We start from the raw sequence: 17447 nt of genomic DNA on the forward strand, positions 1-17447 counted from the left end.
TGGCCCCTTACGCAACATGCAAACTCGTTGGCCCCTTCCCAAGAGCAGTGAAAAGACAAAGCACTCCTACAGGTGCACATGTCTAGTCTGATGTTGTCAACAGGACTGACGTGGCAGACATGGGGCTAAAGATAGATCCAACGACAGCGACGAGGTATTCAAGGGAGCTTTGTTTTCTGATGGCTCACTGTTGTGACAGGCTGAGGGGAAATAGGGAGCTATAAAGTATGACTGAACCTTGTTGCAACAGACACGGGCCAGGTCTTTTTTATCAATACAAGAAGATCCACTGATCTCCAAGGAGGGTATGTAAATGATCAGTGCTTCCAGAGTTGCTTGAAAAGTTAGGAGTTGACTAAAAGTTACACACATTCAATGTGTGTAACAGTGAATAATGGCGCCGGAGGAGATGACTGCCGTTTTACGATCCCCTAATCAATTGTGCTATTTTGTGTTTTTCAGTGTTATGTTGTAACTTATTTTGTACATAATGTTTCTGCCGCCGTGTCTTATGACCGAAAAAAGCTTCTAGATATCAGGACAGCGATTACTCACCCAGTACTGGAGGAATAATTTTTCTTTAACGAGTTGGACGGGAAGGATTTACTTCAAACGCCTGACAAGGCCCTCATCCCCGTCATTCTCAGGAGAAAGAGACGCAGATATCAAGGACGAAGGTCTGGGTGCCTTGCAAGGATCCGACAGCGAGTGGGTAATCTCCCTTTACCATCTGTCCTATTAGCCAATGTACAATCAACATGTATCTTACCAGCGGCAGATTAAAAACTGTAATATCTTATGTTTCACCGAGTCGTGGCTGAACGACGACATGAATAACATACAGCTGGTGGGTTTTACGCTTTTTTTTGGCAGGATAGAACAGCTGGTGCACGAAATCCAAGGAAGTCTCAAGGTTTTGCTCGCCTGAGTGAGAGTATCTCATTTATATTTAATTTCATCATTTAAATTCTTTGTATCTGTCTATTTACCACCACAAATCGATGCTGGCTCTAAGACCACACTCAATGAGCAGAGGTGGCACTCCTAGTGGCTGGGGACATTAATGCAGGGAAACTTAAATCAGTTTTACCTCATTTCTACCAGCATGTTAAATGTACAAACAAAGGGGAAACAAACTCAAGACCACCTTCCTTTATTCCACACACAGAGATGTGTACAAAGCTCTCCCTTGCCCCCCATTTGGCAAATCTGACCATAATTCTATCCTCCTTATTCCTGCTTACAAGCAATAACTAAGCAGGAAGCACCATTGACTCGGTCAATAAAAAAGTGATCAGATGAAGCACATGCTGAACAGCCAGCAGCATACCACCCTGCATACCACTGGCTTGCTTCTGAAGCTAAGCAGGGTTGGTCCTGGTCAGTCCCAGGATGGGAGACCAGATGCTGCTGGAAGTGGTGTTGGAGGGCCAGTAGGAGACACTCTTTCCTCTGGTCTAAAAAATATCCCAATGCCCCAGGGCAGGGATTGGGGACACTGCCCTGTGTAGGGTGCAGTCTTTCGGATGGGATGTTAAACGGGTGTTCTGACTCTCTGAGGTCATTAAAGATCCCGTGGCACTTATCCCGTGGCACTACTTAAAAGTAGGGGTGTTAACCCCAGGGTCCTGGCTAAAATTCCCAATCTGGCCCTCAAACCATTCACGGTTACCTAATAAGCCCTAGTTTACAATTGACGTATTCATCCCCCTCCTTTCCCCTGTAACTATTCCCCAGGTCGTTGCTGTAAATGAGAACGTGTTCTCAGTCAATTTACCTGGTAAAATAACAGATAAATAAAAATAAAAAACAGGACTGTTTTGCTAGCACAGCCTGGAATATGTTCCAGGATTCTTCTGATGGCATTGAGGAGAACACCACATCAGTCACTGGCTTCATCAATATTTGCATCAATGACGTCGTCCCCACAGTGACCGTACATACATACCCAGACCCAAAACCATAAATTACAGGCAACATCTGCACTGAGCTAAATGGTAGAGTTGCCGCTTTCAAGGAGCGGGACTCTAACCCGGAAGCTTATAAGAAATCCCGTTATGCCCTCCGACGAACAATCAAACAGGCAAAGCATCAATACAGGACTAAGATTGAATCATATTACACCGGCTCCGACACTCGTCGGATGTGGCAGGGCTTGAAAACTATTACAGACTACAAAGGGAAGCACAGCCACGAGCTGCCCAGTGACACAAGCCTACCAGATGAGCTAAATTACTTCTATGCTCGATTCGAGGCAAGTAACACTGAAACATGCATGAAAGCATCAGCTGTTCCAGACGACTGTGTGATCACGCTCTCTGTAGCCGATGTGAGTAAGACCTTTAAACAGGTCACCATTCACAAGGCCGCAGGGCCAGACGGATTACCGGGACGTGGTACTCTGAGCATGTGCTGACCAACTGGCAAGTGTCTTCACTGACATTTTCAACCTGTCAACCTATTACAGACTGAGTCTGTAATACCAACATGTTTCAAGCAGACCACCATAGCCCTGTGCCCAAGAACACTAAGGTAATCCGCCTACATGACTACTGACCTGTAGCACTCACATCTGTAGCCATGAAGTGCTTTGAAAGGCTGGTCATGGCTCACATCAACACCATTATCCCAGAAGCCCTAGACCAACTCCAATTTGCATACCGCCCCAACAGATCCACAGATGATGCAATCTCTATTGCACTCAACACTGCCCTTTCCCACCTGGAAATAAGGAACACCTATGTGAGAATGCTATTCATTGACTACAGCCCAGCATTCAACACCATAGTGCCCTCAAAGCTCATCCCTAAGCTAAGGACCTTGGGACTAAACACCTCCCTCTGCAACTGGATCCTGGACTTCCTGATGGGCCTCCCCAAGGTGGTAAGGGTAGGTATCAACACATCTGCCATGATGATCCTCAAGGGTGCGTGCTCAATCCCCTCCTGTACTCCCTGTTCACTCAAGACATCATCATCAAGTTTGCCGATGACGCAACAGTGAAAGGCCTGATCACCGACAATGATGAGACAGCCTACAGGGAGGAGGTCAGAGATCTGGCCGTGTGGTGCCAGGACAACAACCTCTCCCTCATCATGATCAAGACAAAGGAGGTGATTGTGGACTACAGGAAAAGGAGGATCGAGCACGCCCCCATTCTCATCGACGGGGCTGTAGTGGAGCAGGTTGAGAGCTTCAAGTTCCTTGGTGTTCACATCACCAACAAATTATCATGGTCCTAACACCCTAAGACAGTAGTGAAGAGAGCACAACAAAACCCATTCCCCCTCAGGAGACTGAAAAGATTTGGCATGAGTCCTCAGATTCTCAAAAGGTTTTATAGCTGCACCATCTAGAGCTGGTTGCATCACTGCCTGGTATGGCAACTTCTCTGCCTCCGACCGCAAGGCACTACAGAGGGTAGTGTGTACATCCCAGTACATCACTGGGACCGAGGTTCCTGCCATCCATAACCTCTATACCAGAAGGTGTCAGAGGAAGGCCATATAAATTGTCAAAGACAATGGACCTAGACTCGGAGTGCCAAGTCTAGGTCCAAAAGGTTTCTTAACAGCTTCTACCCCCAAGCCATACGACTCCTGAACAGCTAATCAAAGGGCTACCCAGACCCCTCTTCTACTCTGCTACTCTCTGTTTATTATCTATGCATAGTCACTCTACCTACATGTACATATTAATTACTTCGATTAACCGGTGCCCCCGCACATTGACTCTGTACCGGTACCCCCTGTATATAACCTCGCTATTGTTATTTTACTGCTGCTGTTTAATTATTTGTTACTTAAATATTCTATTTATGTACTTTTTACTTAACACTTCTTTTTCTTAAAACTGCATTGTTGGTTAAGGGCTTGTTAGTAAGCATTTCACTGTTGTATTTGGCGCATGTGATAAATGACATTTTTACTTTATTTTATTTGGTGTGGGCAAATTCATGACTTTCAATTTCCTAAAATATTGGTCTTTCACATAGGCTTCATATCACTACAATCAAATCATCTTCTACAAAACATCCCTAACTCAAACAAGATATTAATGCCAGGTTATATTAACATCACCAATCAATGAAATAACATATCCAGTGAGATTTTAATTGGATATCTCTGACAGATTAAAGACCTAGAATCCATTCTGACAGTGAAAGTATATTCTTTCACACAACACAGAGTAATGATGACTTGCGTTTTAAAACATTTATTGTTTACAGTCTCATGAGAAATATTGGTATTTCTTGTAAATATGAATGCTCCATATACTTAATTCAACAGTGATGAGATTGTCAGACATGTATTATTTATTAATAATTTATCATTATTAGTGCCAAGGAGGATGCCCTGCCTATGTGACAATGTGTGCCATCTTCTCTGAGATTACACGAGAGAGCTGACAAGCCTCATTTAAATAATAATGAAAATAATTAAATAAACCGTCACACAATTCTACACTATCTGTCAAGACATTCAAGTTCAAACAGGGACAAGGGACAATAAAAAAATAAAAAATAAAATAAAGTCATGGAGAGACTTTTACCTTGACAAGTTTTTAACTATTATCCATCGCCAATGAAAATCAAGGCAATTATAGTCTTTATTGCTTTAAGAGACTCATTTAAAATCAAGAAGTGTACAGAGAGGCTTAAACATAAAGAAAAAAAGATGTGCGTGCATATGAAAAATGGCAACACTCAAAACTAGAGCCCACTTAGTGCTAAAATCAATCACAAGGGTGTAATGGTATAGGAATTAGCATTTAATCTTCCAAGCTCTCGCCTCGAAATCCATCTCCCTTCTATGGCTTGAATTATAATGACACTATACTGTATCTAGAGAGATTGTAGAACTGAACACATTGTGATAAAAAGCACTTGTCAAGTCAAATATAATTCTGCTTACATGGAAACTATGCATTACATGTTTCCAGCAATTAGTTTGACGGCACGTGTAATGAAATGTGCAAATTGTATTGGTGGGACGATAATCAAAACAGTGGACCAAGTGTGAACGCACAGGGAGTTATATCAACAAGGAACAAAGAATGAACTAGGAACATTGGAATAGCCTAGATGAATTATCCACAGCAAGATAAATGCTCAATTGCACATTTATATCCAATATAAAATAACTAAACACAAAAGGGGACAAAAAAAAGTCTATCCTCTTGTCAACTTAATTTCTTGACAAAAGATATTGGCAGCACCAGCGTCTATACTCTGCAGGAGCTTGTTGATATGCTTTGAGCGACTGCACTGTTATTCTGTTGTTCTCCCTGAGAGGCTGAAATAGTAGCAGGCAAACCAGAGTCATTCCTCCTGCTCCGAGAGGGAGCTCCTGTTGAGAAACCCCATCATGCAGCCCATTTTAGTATTCATGAGCATGATTAATCGCATGGAGCTGGAAGAGGCATTTGAGAAATCCACTTTGGCATGGAAAAAAATAGATGAGTGTTTGGGTCCCTGGCATTCCTGATGATACCTCCTGTGTGTGTCACGGTAGGAAACATTCCGATTAAATCAACAGACTATAGCCCCCACCCCCACAACCGCCACCACTGCTATTATTTACATCAATTTCAATCACTGCCAATCCCAACAGTTCAATTAGGTGCAATTCCATCACCATCCTTTTCATCAGCTGGACATTGAAATACAGAGGCATACCACCACCACATGTGATCCTTGCCAGAATTCCCCTCACAGATCCCTCTCCTCATCTGTGTGTGTCAGTGGGGAGGTCATCATAATCTGACAATGCATCATAGTAATACGGACGTATGCCACAGAGGCCAACAGATTCACTTGGCCATTCTCTCTGCTCCCATTTTGCCCTTTTCAATCTATTCCACAACTTAAGTCAGGATGAGGACCTGTGTACATTACACGGCTCAGCAGAGATAATTTGACTGCTTGTGTACGCAGCCATGGACCACATCAAATATCAGCACCGTTATTTCGGTCTCATTCCACTGCTGGGAACAGGGAGGCTGAGCTGGACATGAAATGATAGGGTCGAGCTGGGACAGCTTGAGAAGCTCCACAGACACAGCTCGGGGGTGTGTGTGTGTCTGCGTTCCTAATAACACACATCTACCAGGAAGGGTCCAGCAGTCTGTTTGACTCATCTTCCAAGTCACCCCGTCGTCGCGTCTCGTCTTGCGTATTGGTTAATTAATTGGGTCAGTAAATAGAACCTGAGATAGATCTTTCACAAGCTTGCATGCAGGGCTAGTCTTTCACCAGGGCATTGGTGGGATTGGATGAGGGAGGCCGGTATGTAAGGAACTCACTGACAGTTTATTTAAATACAGGGGCAAGAACTTGTAGAGGAGATGGAGGAGCACCGGACAATTTTTGCTGCGCTGACAGTCCACTGATTTAGGGCGTAAGGCAGCGGTGTCAAACTCATTTTGCCCCGGGGCCGCATTTGGTTATATTTCCTCTGTGTCAAATTTTGCAACAAATAGTCCTCTATCTATTATTTTAAAAATGTTCTATGCTTCTTGACTGTCTAGCTTTCATTTCGGTGATTATTAGCGAGCTGGACACAGTCAAGAAACTGTATTCATGTCGTTCCATTATAATTTCTACCAAGGTTCGTATATTGAGTTTGTCTGGCCCGTGGGCTGTATGTTTGTCACCCCTGTTGTAAAGCAATGCACTACGCAGCCAGTACACTTTTTCAGTCACTCTTGTACTTGCTGACAACTTGGACCAGGGACTCTTCAGAATGTACAGGCCAGGTCCCGGAGTATTACTGTACCAACTGGGCCTGCAGGCACTGACTCATAGCAGCACTTCTATCAATAACGCTGACACCACTGCTGACATTCCACCTGACCTGGCTGATGCTGACCACACACGCTGCTCCAGCTCAGCCATTCAATATAAACTACTGGTCTGAAACGATAGGAGTGGGTGTAGCATGCACATAACTGTAGGATGGACTCTCTTGAAAGTAGATTTGAGAAAGCTTCAATAAGCCTAAATTATGATTGACAACTTTCTTATGTTGGCATATGCGACAGCAGTTGGTTCCTCTGATACTGTTTTAATGCAGCATTATATGAAGGCATTCCATTCCAATGAAGTTATATTTAAACCCCTAATGAATTCTAACTAAGTGTGCGATACATAGAAAAAGTTTGAGATGGTGCCTACCGAGTAAAATAAAATAAAAAAATCACACATTTGTATATCAGAGACCACTGAAAAAGAGTAGAACCATGGACAATATGAAGCCAAAGGGATTTCATAAGGATATGAGAGGAATTCCAGTGCCTTACATCTAATTTGATGATGTCCAACATCTTCAGTCTCTAAGGCATCAGACATCAAAGTCATGCTGGCACACCCATCTCTTTTTGACCACAATTAGAGGTTGATGGCCCTCCTCTTGGGGAAATGGCCAAAAGCAACAGACCTCAACTCAACCGATTATTCAGTGACAATCCTTGACTAGGATTTAATCATAACACATTGTGATTCAAGGCAAACAAAAAGCAAGCAATGCATAGAGTTACCTGCCCTATATCACGGTTAGAATTCATGTTAAATATTTTAAGGATTGGCTTCGCACCAATGAAAATGTCAACCTCGACAGATTATGTAGCAGATAGACTTGTTTTTTCCCCACCTCAATATTTTAACATGCATTACTCAGATCAGCATTTTCCATCGACTGGCATGCTGGTTGTATACTATTGAAACTTGACAAGAATCTTAGATGAGGCACCATTTCTGAGTTTATTGCACACACGGTGGTCGTGACACAGGAATGTTAACATCGCTAGTAGGAATAAACAACGGATATGCACACAATTGTGTCAGCTAAACACACACGAATTGCTTCAGCCATCCGCTGCTGAGGTGTTGACATTGCATAAATCACATAGGCAGTCATTGCCATTCCTGAAGACAAATGGGGTCAACGCCCATGTGGGATGTGATCAAAGCAGTGCCATACAGCTGCATCACTCCGAGATGAGAGACACTGAGGTTTTCATCCATTGGAGATTAGATGTCAACGACAGGAGCGTGCCTACATCTGAGGGATTTAATCAGTTAGTTATTCAAGCCTGTCTATGAACAGGTGTGCTTGTTATCAAATATGCAGCCTTTTTTTTTTTTACCTGTGCCAGATTTCTGTCTGTAACTACAGAATTATAGGATCTAAGCCATTATGACATTAATGGTCTGGGCAGACCAAGTGCATATTCACAAGGGGAGGGAACGAGGAAACAACTAACATCATGAAAATAACATGTTGATCCACTTCATGCATCAACCTAACAATACCTGCACAAAATCATTGAAACATTCCTCTTGACAACTCTCTTGCGCAAATGCACCCTTGTGAATGCTTGATCAGAACAGTGAAGCAATAATGTTGTTTCTGACTGAGCCAGCCAGCCACAGCTTGACTTGGGTGGGTCAGAGAAATCCAAGCCTCCATGGCCTGAAGTAGGGAAAGTCCATATAAATATTTCTGAAGACCAGCTGGTTATCATAATATTTACATGCATCTTACGAAAACTATAATAATAGCATCATGCCAGCATTAACCTATGGTTGACACGTATGTGAAGTGGAATGGATATTGGATGGAAATTGAATTGCACCGACTTGCGGGATCGTTACATGGCAGTGTCATTGTCATGTTATCAACAGGACAGAAATCAGTCCAGTGCATGCCTGATGATGCATTATTTCGACACAGAGGCGCATAGCAGACACAGAGACCTCTACTGGACACAACAGAAAATCTAACACCACCAGGATTATTCTGCTGCTGTCATTTACATATTATACAGCATGTTAGAGAAATAAAGAAATCACTTTATTAAGTCAAATATTAAAATAGCAATATGTCAAGGACTACTTATATTCTATTTTAGTGTAGTGGATATATTTAGGATGAACTTTTAACCAATGAACGAAAGCATAGAGAATGGGAATGTTATACACTTGGCTATTGTGATATATCTGCATAATTAGACGACTTTGAGTTTAAATAGCTAAAGAGTTTGATTTATGAGGGATCGTATTGTTGGATATTAAAAAATATTTACTGCCATCCTGTTGAAGTAACCTAGATAAGGACAGTGTTAAAACAGTGTGTGTTAAGTTTTACTAGGTTAATTATTATTATTTAGAACATAGAATAACTTTTTTATTATTATTAGGCTACATTTATATCATAATACATGTCCTTCATACATAAAAATCAACCCCAACTTTATGGATGACAGGTGAGTATAGCCTTCATCTGAATCTGCCTTCCACGCAGAACAACGACATAAAGGCTACTTTCACATATATATCTGTGCATTATCATAATGAACAGTTAAATCGCTCAATAAAATCATTGTGCTTCGTAGTGTAAAGGCACCTGTTTTCAAAATGTTATTTCACCTTTACTTGCTCAGTGTAAATTACTCCTATAGCAGTCAGTGTCGGTAGTTAAACTTTACAATTTTAATAATACAGTATATGAGTTTCGCTCATAAAGCAAATTCTTATCCAGATGATATGGTTAATTATGCAATAATATTACTCACTTTGCAACTATGGACTGTGTTGAATAGTTTACAGAGCCTAGCCCAAGTATTGATAGGCAGCACTCAAATCATTCTGTTCTTACCTGACATTTGTTGGAGAGGAACATTTTCAAAGCTGAAGCCTTTTGCAATTGAAGCTTCTTTAACCCCACTGCAGTTACGTGCTTTAAAATCGGATCCAGCTGCAACAGACAGCAATGAGAAAGTCCAAAGGACCGTCTGGTATCTCAGCATCGTGCACTTCTGTGATTAATCCTTCTTTTATCCTCTGCTGATTCCAGTTTAGAGAGGAACTCCACTGCAGTGCATACGCAGGTAGCCTCTAACAACTCAACGTTTGGTGGTTGACACTTTTCTACAACTGTGCATCAACACTTCCTTCTCAATCAACGTCTGTTTATTTTGCCACCAACGGTGGTTGAGAGTCCCGCGTTGCGGCAGAAAAGAGAATGTGTGTAGTGAGTCCAGGTAAAGCCACAAAGCCACATGGATCCAACAGAGAGCGGGCTCCTCAACGTGTTCACTCAACTTCACTAAGAAAGCGACGTCGGGGAGGATACATTACCGTAGAAAGTCGAAAAGCTGAGGACTGGAGAGGAGACCGCTATGTGCTCAGATGCACAGAGCGGGTGCGAAAACACGAAGTGGAGTGTATTGTCAGAGACGGTTTTTAGTCAAACCTGACATTTATTATCAGAAAGAAAATCTCTGAAATAACTAACCTCTTTACAGCTGTGGTGTGACTGAGAGTCCAATGAGATTAAGTGTCCCTATGTGGTACTGGTATATTGGTCTGTGTTGTGTGGAGACCATTATTGACCCTTTCAGTGCTTTATTGGTTTTGGAGCAGTTTAGTCCAGGGTAGATCAACAGTGGATTATCATCATGGCTGCAATAACACAGTTATACAAGGCGAGGGTTGGTGGTGAATCACTTCCACCTCTGTTAAGCTTTGTTTACATCAGCAGTTTGAAGTGACTCACATTTATTTGCATATCTGATTTGAATCTGTTATTTTTCCTGCAGTCTGAACAGCCGAAAAGCACATGGAATCAGATATTTCAAGCAACATTTCAAACCACCTTTTTAGACTATCATTTGGCGTATTGTGTTGCTTGCTAGCTCCTCAGTTGACAGTTTTGACAAGAACATGTGGTAGCTAATTTGCTTGTTAATGGTTTACAAACAAATTAGTGAATGTGCTAGAGAGTTTAACAGCTACCTGGCTAGCTAGTTGACTGCTGTGGCTAGACAAAAAGTACTCGTTTTGAAAGTTGGATCACCTTGTCTTTTGAGGCTTTAAGAGTATTCTTACACTATAATGTTGAACATTCAAAGAAACTGGGAAAAGTCCATAGCAGGCATTGTTGTCCCCTTACCTTGCTACATAACCTCTTGAGTGATAGGAAGCATGAGCACCACCACCAATCAAATCAAATCAAATCAAACGTTATTGTCACATGCGCCGAATACAACCTTACCGTGAAATGCTTACTTACAAGTCTTTAACCAACAATGCAGTCAGCCTACACCATTGCTCACACACCCGCCATTACTATGACAACTAGCGTAGCCATGTCCGCAAATGACTGCTGTATGAACACACACAAACCCGATTTGGTCACATGCAGGTGTTGGAACGGGTTCAGGGAACATAACCGAAAACTGGAAAATACTCAGTGGGCATATGAAGTAATAAAGACATATTTTTCTGGTTGAAATCTGGTCGGGACGTCACATAACTAAATCACAACCAGATTAAGTTGTCTTTTTCAAAGATCTCTTATTTTTGCTGATCTGGTTTTTGGTTGAAATCTGATTAAACTACTGACCAGTTATCTAAATGCTACTCAATTAATAGACCCCAATCTATGTACATAAACATGTGCATAGTGTTTGTGGGCCATTACACCCATTGGGTATAAGACCATTACAATTATTACAATTTGAGTTATTTTATTTTCAGAAGGATTTGCATGATTCCGGGTGGCGCAGTGGTCTAGGGCAAACAAAGCTTAACAGAGGTGGAAGTGATTCACCACCAACCCTCGCCTTGTATAACTGTGTTATTGCAGCCATGATGATAATCCACTGTTGATCTACCCTGGACTAAACTGCTCCAAAACCAATAAAGCACTGAAAGGTTCAATAATGGTCTCCACACAACACAGGCCAATATACCAGCAAAATAAACAGACGTTGATTGAGAAAGAAGTGAAAGAAGAGAAAGAAGCTAGCTGTGCCACCAGAGACTCTGGGTTCGCGCCCAGGCTCTGTCGCAGCCGGCTGCAACCGGGAGGTCCATGGGGCGACGCACAATTGGCCTAGCGTCGTCCGGGTTAGGGAGGGTTTGACTGGTAGGGATATCCTTGTCTCATCGCACACTAGCGACTCGTGTGGCGGGCCGGGCGCAGTGCACGCTACCCAGGTCGCCAGGTGCACAGTGTTTCCTCCGACACATTGGTGCGGCTGGCTTCGGGGTTAGATGCGCGCTGTGTTAAGAAGAGGTGCGGCTTGGTTGGGTTGTGTTTCAGGGGGCACATGGCTTTCGACCTTCGTCTTTCCCGAGCCCGTACGGGAGTTGTAGCGATGAGACAAGATAGTACTACTAACAATTGGATACAACGAAATTGGGGAGAAAAGAGGGTAAACATTTTTTTTTTTAAGATTCAACAACAGACATAAACTGAACAAGTTCCACAGACATATGACTAACAGAAATTGAATAATGTGTCCCTGAACACAGGGCCCTTACAACAGGCCTACAAGCCTTCAGTCCAGGCTCTCTCCGCCTATTGCGGACAGTCTGAGCACTGATGGAGGGATTGTGCATTCCTGGTGTAACTCGGGCAGTTGTTGTTGCCATCCTGTACCTGTCCCGCAGCTTTCAGTTTAGCTCAACGCTGATTGGCAAATTTGTTATACTTTTTTTATCAACGGAGGCCAAATGCTTTTTTACTTCCCTTGCATTCAATGCTATGGGCGGCAAAAATGTCATATTTGTTTGGACCAGACAACATCAGATAGATGACCTACACGTAGAGAGACAGAGGGGCACTGTTTCGCTCGCTCGGATGCTTTCTCCAGTGTGATACATTCAGCCTCTTGACGAAAGATAAATTATGTTCGATTTTTTCATTTTCTTTTCTGTATAGTTTTTGGGGAAAGCCTGGCTTCCGTTGGCCTCCATGAATACACGCCACTATTGGCAAACAGCAGATGGCAGAGTGCACCAAAGTGGGTTAGGGTCTCATGGCATACCCAATGAACGCTCTGGGCTCGGGCCTATTCCGTATGATACTCAGGGAGGACACGCCATGGACTCAGACTTGGGGGGCTTCATGCGGGCCGAGCACTTCCCAACTCCAGCAAAATCATATTACTCTGGGCTCCGGCCAATGGTACTCGGGCTAAGTCCATTTCAGCTTATCCGGCCGATTACTTTTTTAGGAGTAGGGCCATTTGAGGATTTTATCTGGCAGGGGATCAAAACCATTTTTTTTCAAATTAAGAAATGTGATATACTTAAAGTCATCAAATTTGCTAGGTCGTTAGCAAGCAAAAATGTGTGACTGTCTGTCGACCTATCAGAGATGGTCCCTAATTTAGAGAATCTCTGATGTCATAAATGCTTTTGATTTTACTGCAGTTGAAAAGTGCCCATTCACTTCCATAACATTTGTTCCAGGCTACCAGCATGTAAGATAAACATGTACAATAACACAGGATACCTTTTCCTTATATGCACTGGCGTTAAAATGCAGTAAAACTGCAGTACAATGAAATTATGAAATCATGTCAAGCAACAACATTCCATACGGCCATCCATTGGGACAGAGTGCCCAGTAGGCTACACAACAACACAGCTGGAATACAAGGGCAGTTTCTCGAAATGTACAAAAAAAATGGAAAAGATTTGATTGCTAAGTGGTAGTCCTTGTTCTCCTGCATTCTTGTTTTCCTTTTGTAAGTAAAGCGGCGGTTTGTTGGGGAGAAGAACAGCAAAGAAAGTTTTGCTAGCTAACGTTAGCTCTCTAGATAATTCTGGTAAGACATGGTAAGTTTTAATTTGGACTTTTCTTTACTAAGTTTTTGACATGTTGCTTAGCCATATATGCTTAGTTAAAAACAATACGTGTGTGTGTGTGTCAGTGGTGTGTATTCATGGATGCCAAGGGAAGCCAGGCTTCCCCAAAACATTTACAAGGAAAAAATAAAAAACATGAAATAATTTATTTTTTGTCTCTCTATGTTTCATAATTTTCCTTCAATTTGCAAGAGGCTGATTGTACCTCACCTTTAGCCTCCCTTAATAAAAAACATTTTACAATAAGAGCCAATCCACGTTGAGCATAACAGAGTGAGCTCAACTGTGAATTGTCCTAGCACACCAAATAAAATTGTCAAGGGAAGCTAGTAACACCAATCATATCACATCAGAAGCCAAACGTCATTGACAGAAAAAAAACGTGTTTTATTGTACTCCAATGGCTAGTTACAGTGGCTAGCAAAATTGTCCCTTTCCTAAATTAGCCATGGATGGAGATTTGGACTTTTATTTAATTATCTGTACTGGCCAATGATTATAACAGTGATTCTGTTCCAATCATAAATTCATACATTGTGCCTCTGGCCTGAGAGGATGGACGTTCCAATATGTAGCTAGATGTAGTAGGCTAATGTTAACTAGTTGGCTAATCGTTGTCAGTTGTTCCAATTTTTCTTGTTTACTATTCTCGTGGGGACTTCTGCACACACACACACACACACACAAACACTTCCGCACACACACACACACACACACACACACACTCGCACTTAGGGAGAAATCAGTACCATGGACAGCCAATTGATATTTTGTTTACGTTGATTGAACTAAATTGTTATTGGAATCTTTTAGTTGTCACTGTATTAGACTTAAGCATACGTGATTTGATGCTGTTGAAATGCTGAAGTTGAAATGGTGCTGGAATAGTGGAGGCAGATTTAAGGTTAGAATTAGGTTTAGTGTTAGCTTTAGGGATTAGGGTTAAGAGTTAGCAGTTAAGAGTTAGGAGTGTGGGGAAGGGAAAGGGGGATACCTAGTCAGTTGTCCAACCGAATGTATTCAACTGAAATGTGTCTTCCGCATTTAACCCAACCCCTCTGAATCAGGTAGGCGCTGGGGGCTGCCTTAATAATTGACATCCACGTCTAAGGCGCCCAGGGAACAGTGGGTTAACTGCCTTGCTCAGGGGCAGAAATAAGAGTTAAGGGCGAAGTTAAGGTTTAGGGTTAGGTTTAGGGTTAGGGTTAAGGGAAAATAGGATTTTGAATGGGAATCAATTGTTTGGTCCCCACAAGAATAGTAAAACAAATATGTGTGTGTGTGTGTGTATGTGAATGGGAGAAAGAGAAAGAAACAGAGATAGATGATGATCACAAAAACTTTAGAAAACATTGTCATGTCAACACCTGTATGTTCTGTGTGTGTGTGTGTGTGTGTGTGTGTGTGAGCGAGAGAGAGAGAAAGATACAGTATATATATATATATATATATATACTGTATATAAATATTCAGTGTGGAGAACAAGTATTTGATACACTAAGGAGTGGCTCCGTAAGAAAAATCTCAAGGTCCTGGAGTGGCCTAGCCAGTCTCCAGACCTGAACCCAATAGAAAATCTTTGGAGGGAGCTGAAAGTCCGTATTGCCCAGCGACAGCCCCGAAACCTGAAGGATCTGGAGAAGGTCTGTATGGAGGAGTGGGGCAAAATCCCTGCTGCAGTGTGTGCAAACCTGGTCAAGAACTACAGGAAACGTATATGATCTCTGTAATTGCAAACAAAGGTTTCTGTACCAAATATTAAGTTCTGCTTTTCTGATGTATCAAATACTTATGTCATGCAATAAAATGCAAATTAATTACTTAAAAATCATACAATGTGATTTTTCTGGATTTTTGTTTTAGATTCTGTCTCTCACAGTTGAAGTGTACCTATGATAAAAAAATTACAGACCTCTACATGCTTTGTAAGTAGGAAAACCTGCAAAATCGTCAGTGTATCAAATACTTGTTCTCCCCACTGTATATATATATATATATATATATATATAGAGAGAGAGAGAGAGAGAAAGAGGGAGAGAGTGTGTGAGATGGTTGATGAATACAAATATAGGAAACATTGATTGGGTGTGTGAGACATGGTAAGCTAGTCTAATTCTTGAAACGTGTTCCCCCCTAATATGGATGTCAAGTTTTTATTGATTCATTAGGGATCCTTATATTTTTGGGTATTTTGTATTTGACAACACAATACATTTTGCCTGTCCCCCATCAATACCCAATCTAAAGTTACACCTCTCAACTGCTCTTTTCAATTATTAATTCTCTTTTTTAGCATGGAATCTTCTAACTTGGACAGAAGGATGGAGGAGGGAATGAAGGGACAGTAGCTATTCAGCTTTCTGACTAAGAAATGAACAGTGCATTAGGAAAGTATTCAGAGACGTTCACTTTTTCCAAATTTTGTTACTTTACAGTATTATTCTAAAATTGATTAAATTATAAAAATCCTCATCAATCTACACACAATACCCCATAATGACAAAGTGAAAAAAGGTTTTTAGAATTTTTTGTACATTTATTCAAAATTGAAAACAGAAATACCTTCTTTACATATGGTCCCAGTCAAAAGTTTGGGCACCTATATATTCGAAGGTTTTTCTTTATTTTTTATTATTTTCTACATAAAAAAAGTATTATATATTTATATATATATATTTTACCTTTGTTTAACCAGGTAAACTAGTTGAGAACAAGTTCTCATTTACAACTGCAACCTGGCCAAGATAAAGCAAAGCAGTGAGACAGAAACAACAACACAGAGTTACACATGGAATAAACAAGCGTACAGTCAATAACACAATAGAAAAAAAAGAAAGTCTATGTACAGTGTGTGCATATGGCATGAGGAGGTAAGGCAATAAATAGGCCAAATCAGCAAAGTAACTTCAATTTAGGAGATTAACACTGGAGTGATAGATGAGCAGATGATGATGATCAGATGATGGTGTTTAAGTAGTGATACTGGTGTGCAAAAGAGCAGCAAAGTAAATAAAAACAATATGGGGATGAGGTAGGTAGATTGGGTGGGCTATTTACAGATGGGCTGTGTACAGGTGCAGCGATCGGTTAGCTGCTCAGATAGCTGATGTTTTTTAGTTAGTGAGGAAAATGTAAGTCTCCAGCTTCAGCGATTTTTGCAATTCGTTCCAGTCACTGGCAGCAGAGAACTGGAAGGAAAGTCGGCCAAAGGAGGTGTTGGCTTTGGGGATGACCAGTGAGATATACCCGCTGGAGCGCGTGCTACGGGTGGGTGTTGTTATCGTGACCATTGAGCTGAGATATGGCGGCGCTTTACCTAGCATAGACTTATAGATTACCTGGAGCCAGTGGGTCTGGCGACGAATATGTAGCGAGGGCCAGCCGACTACAGCATACAGGTCGCAGTGGTGGGTAGTATAAGGCGCTTTGGTAACAAAATGGATGGCACGGTGATAGACTACATCCAGTTTGCTGAGTAGAGTATTGAAAGTTATTTTGTAGGTGACATCGCCGCAGTCGAGGATCGGTAGGATAGTCATTGTAGAATAATAGTGAAGACATCAAAACTTTGAAATAACACATATGGAATCATGTAGTAACCAAAAAAGTGAAGAACAAATCAAAATATATTTTATATTTGAGATTCTTTAAAGTAGCCACCCTTTGCCCTGATGACAGCTTTGCACACTCTTGGCATTCTCTCACCCAGCTTCATGAGGTAGTCACCTGGAATGCATTACAATTAACAGGTGTGGCATGTTAAAAGTTAATTTGTCTAATTACTTTC

General features: G+C 41.6%; 1 protein-coding gene across 2 annotated transcripts in view; it reads right to left on the minus strand.

The window, feature by feature from the left end:
- The window catches only part of LOC110520166 (glypican-6), a 112662-nt gene extending 102347 nt beyond the window's left edge, over positions 1-10315 (minus strand). The window contains exon 1 of one of the 2 annotated variants that reach the window (XM_021597292.2): positions 9657-10315. In XM_021597292.2, the coding sequence (XP_021452967.2) occupies positions 9657-9807 (151 nt within the window). In that variant the 5' untranslated portion in view covers positions 9808-10315. The remainder of the gene's footprint in view (positions 1-9656) is intronic. The other variant, XM_021597293.2, reaches the window with a different exon arrangement.
- Positions 10316-17447: the final 7132 nt, after the last annotated feature.

Source organism: Oncorhynchus mykiss, chromosome 3 (assembly GCF_013265735.2).
Source record: "Oncorhynchus mykiss isolate Arlee chromosome 3, USDA_OmykA_1.1, whole genome shotgun sequence".
NCBI lineage: Eukaryota > Metazoa > Chordata > Actinopteri > Salmoniformes > Salmonidae > Oncorhynchus > Oncorhynchus mykiss.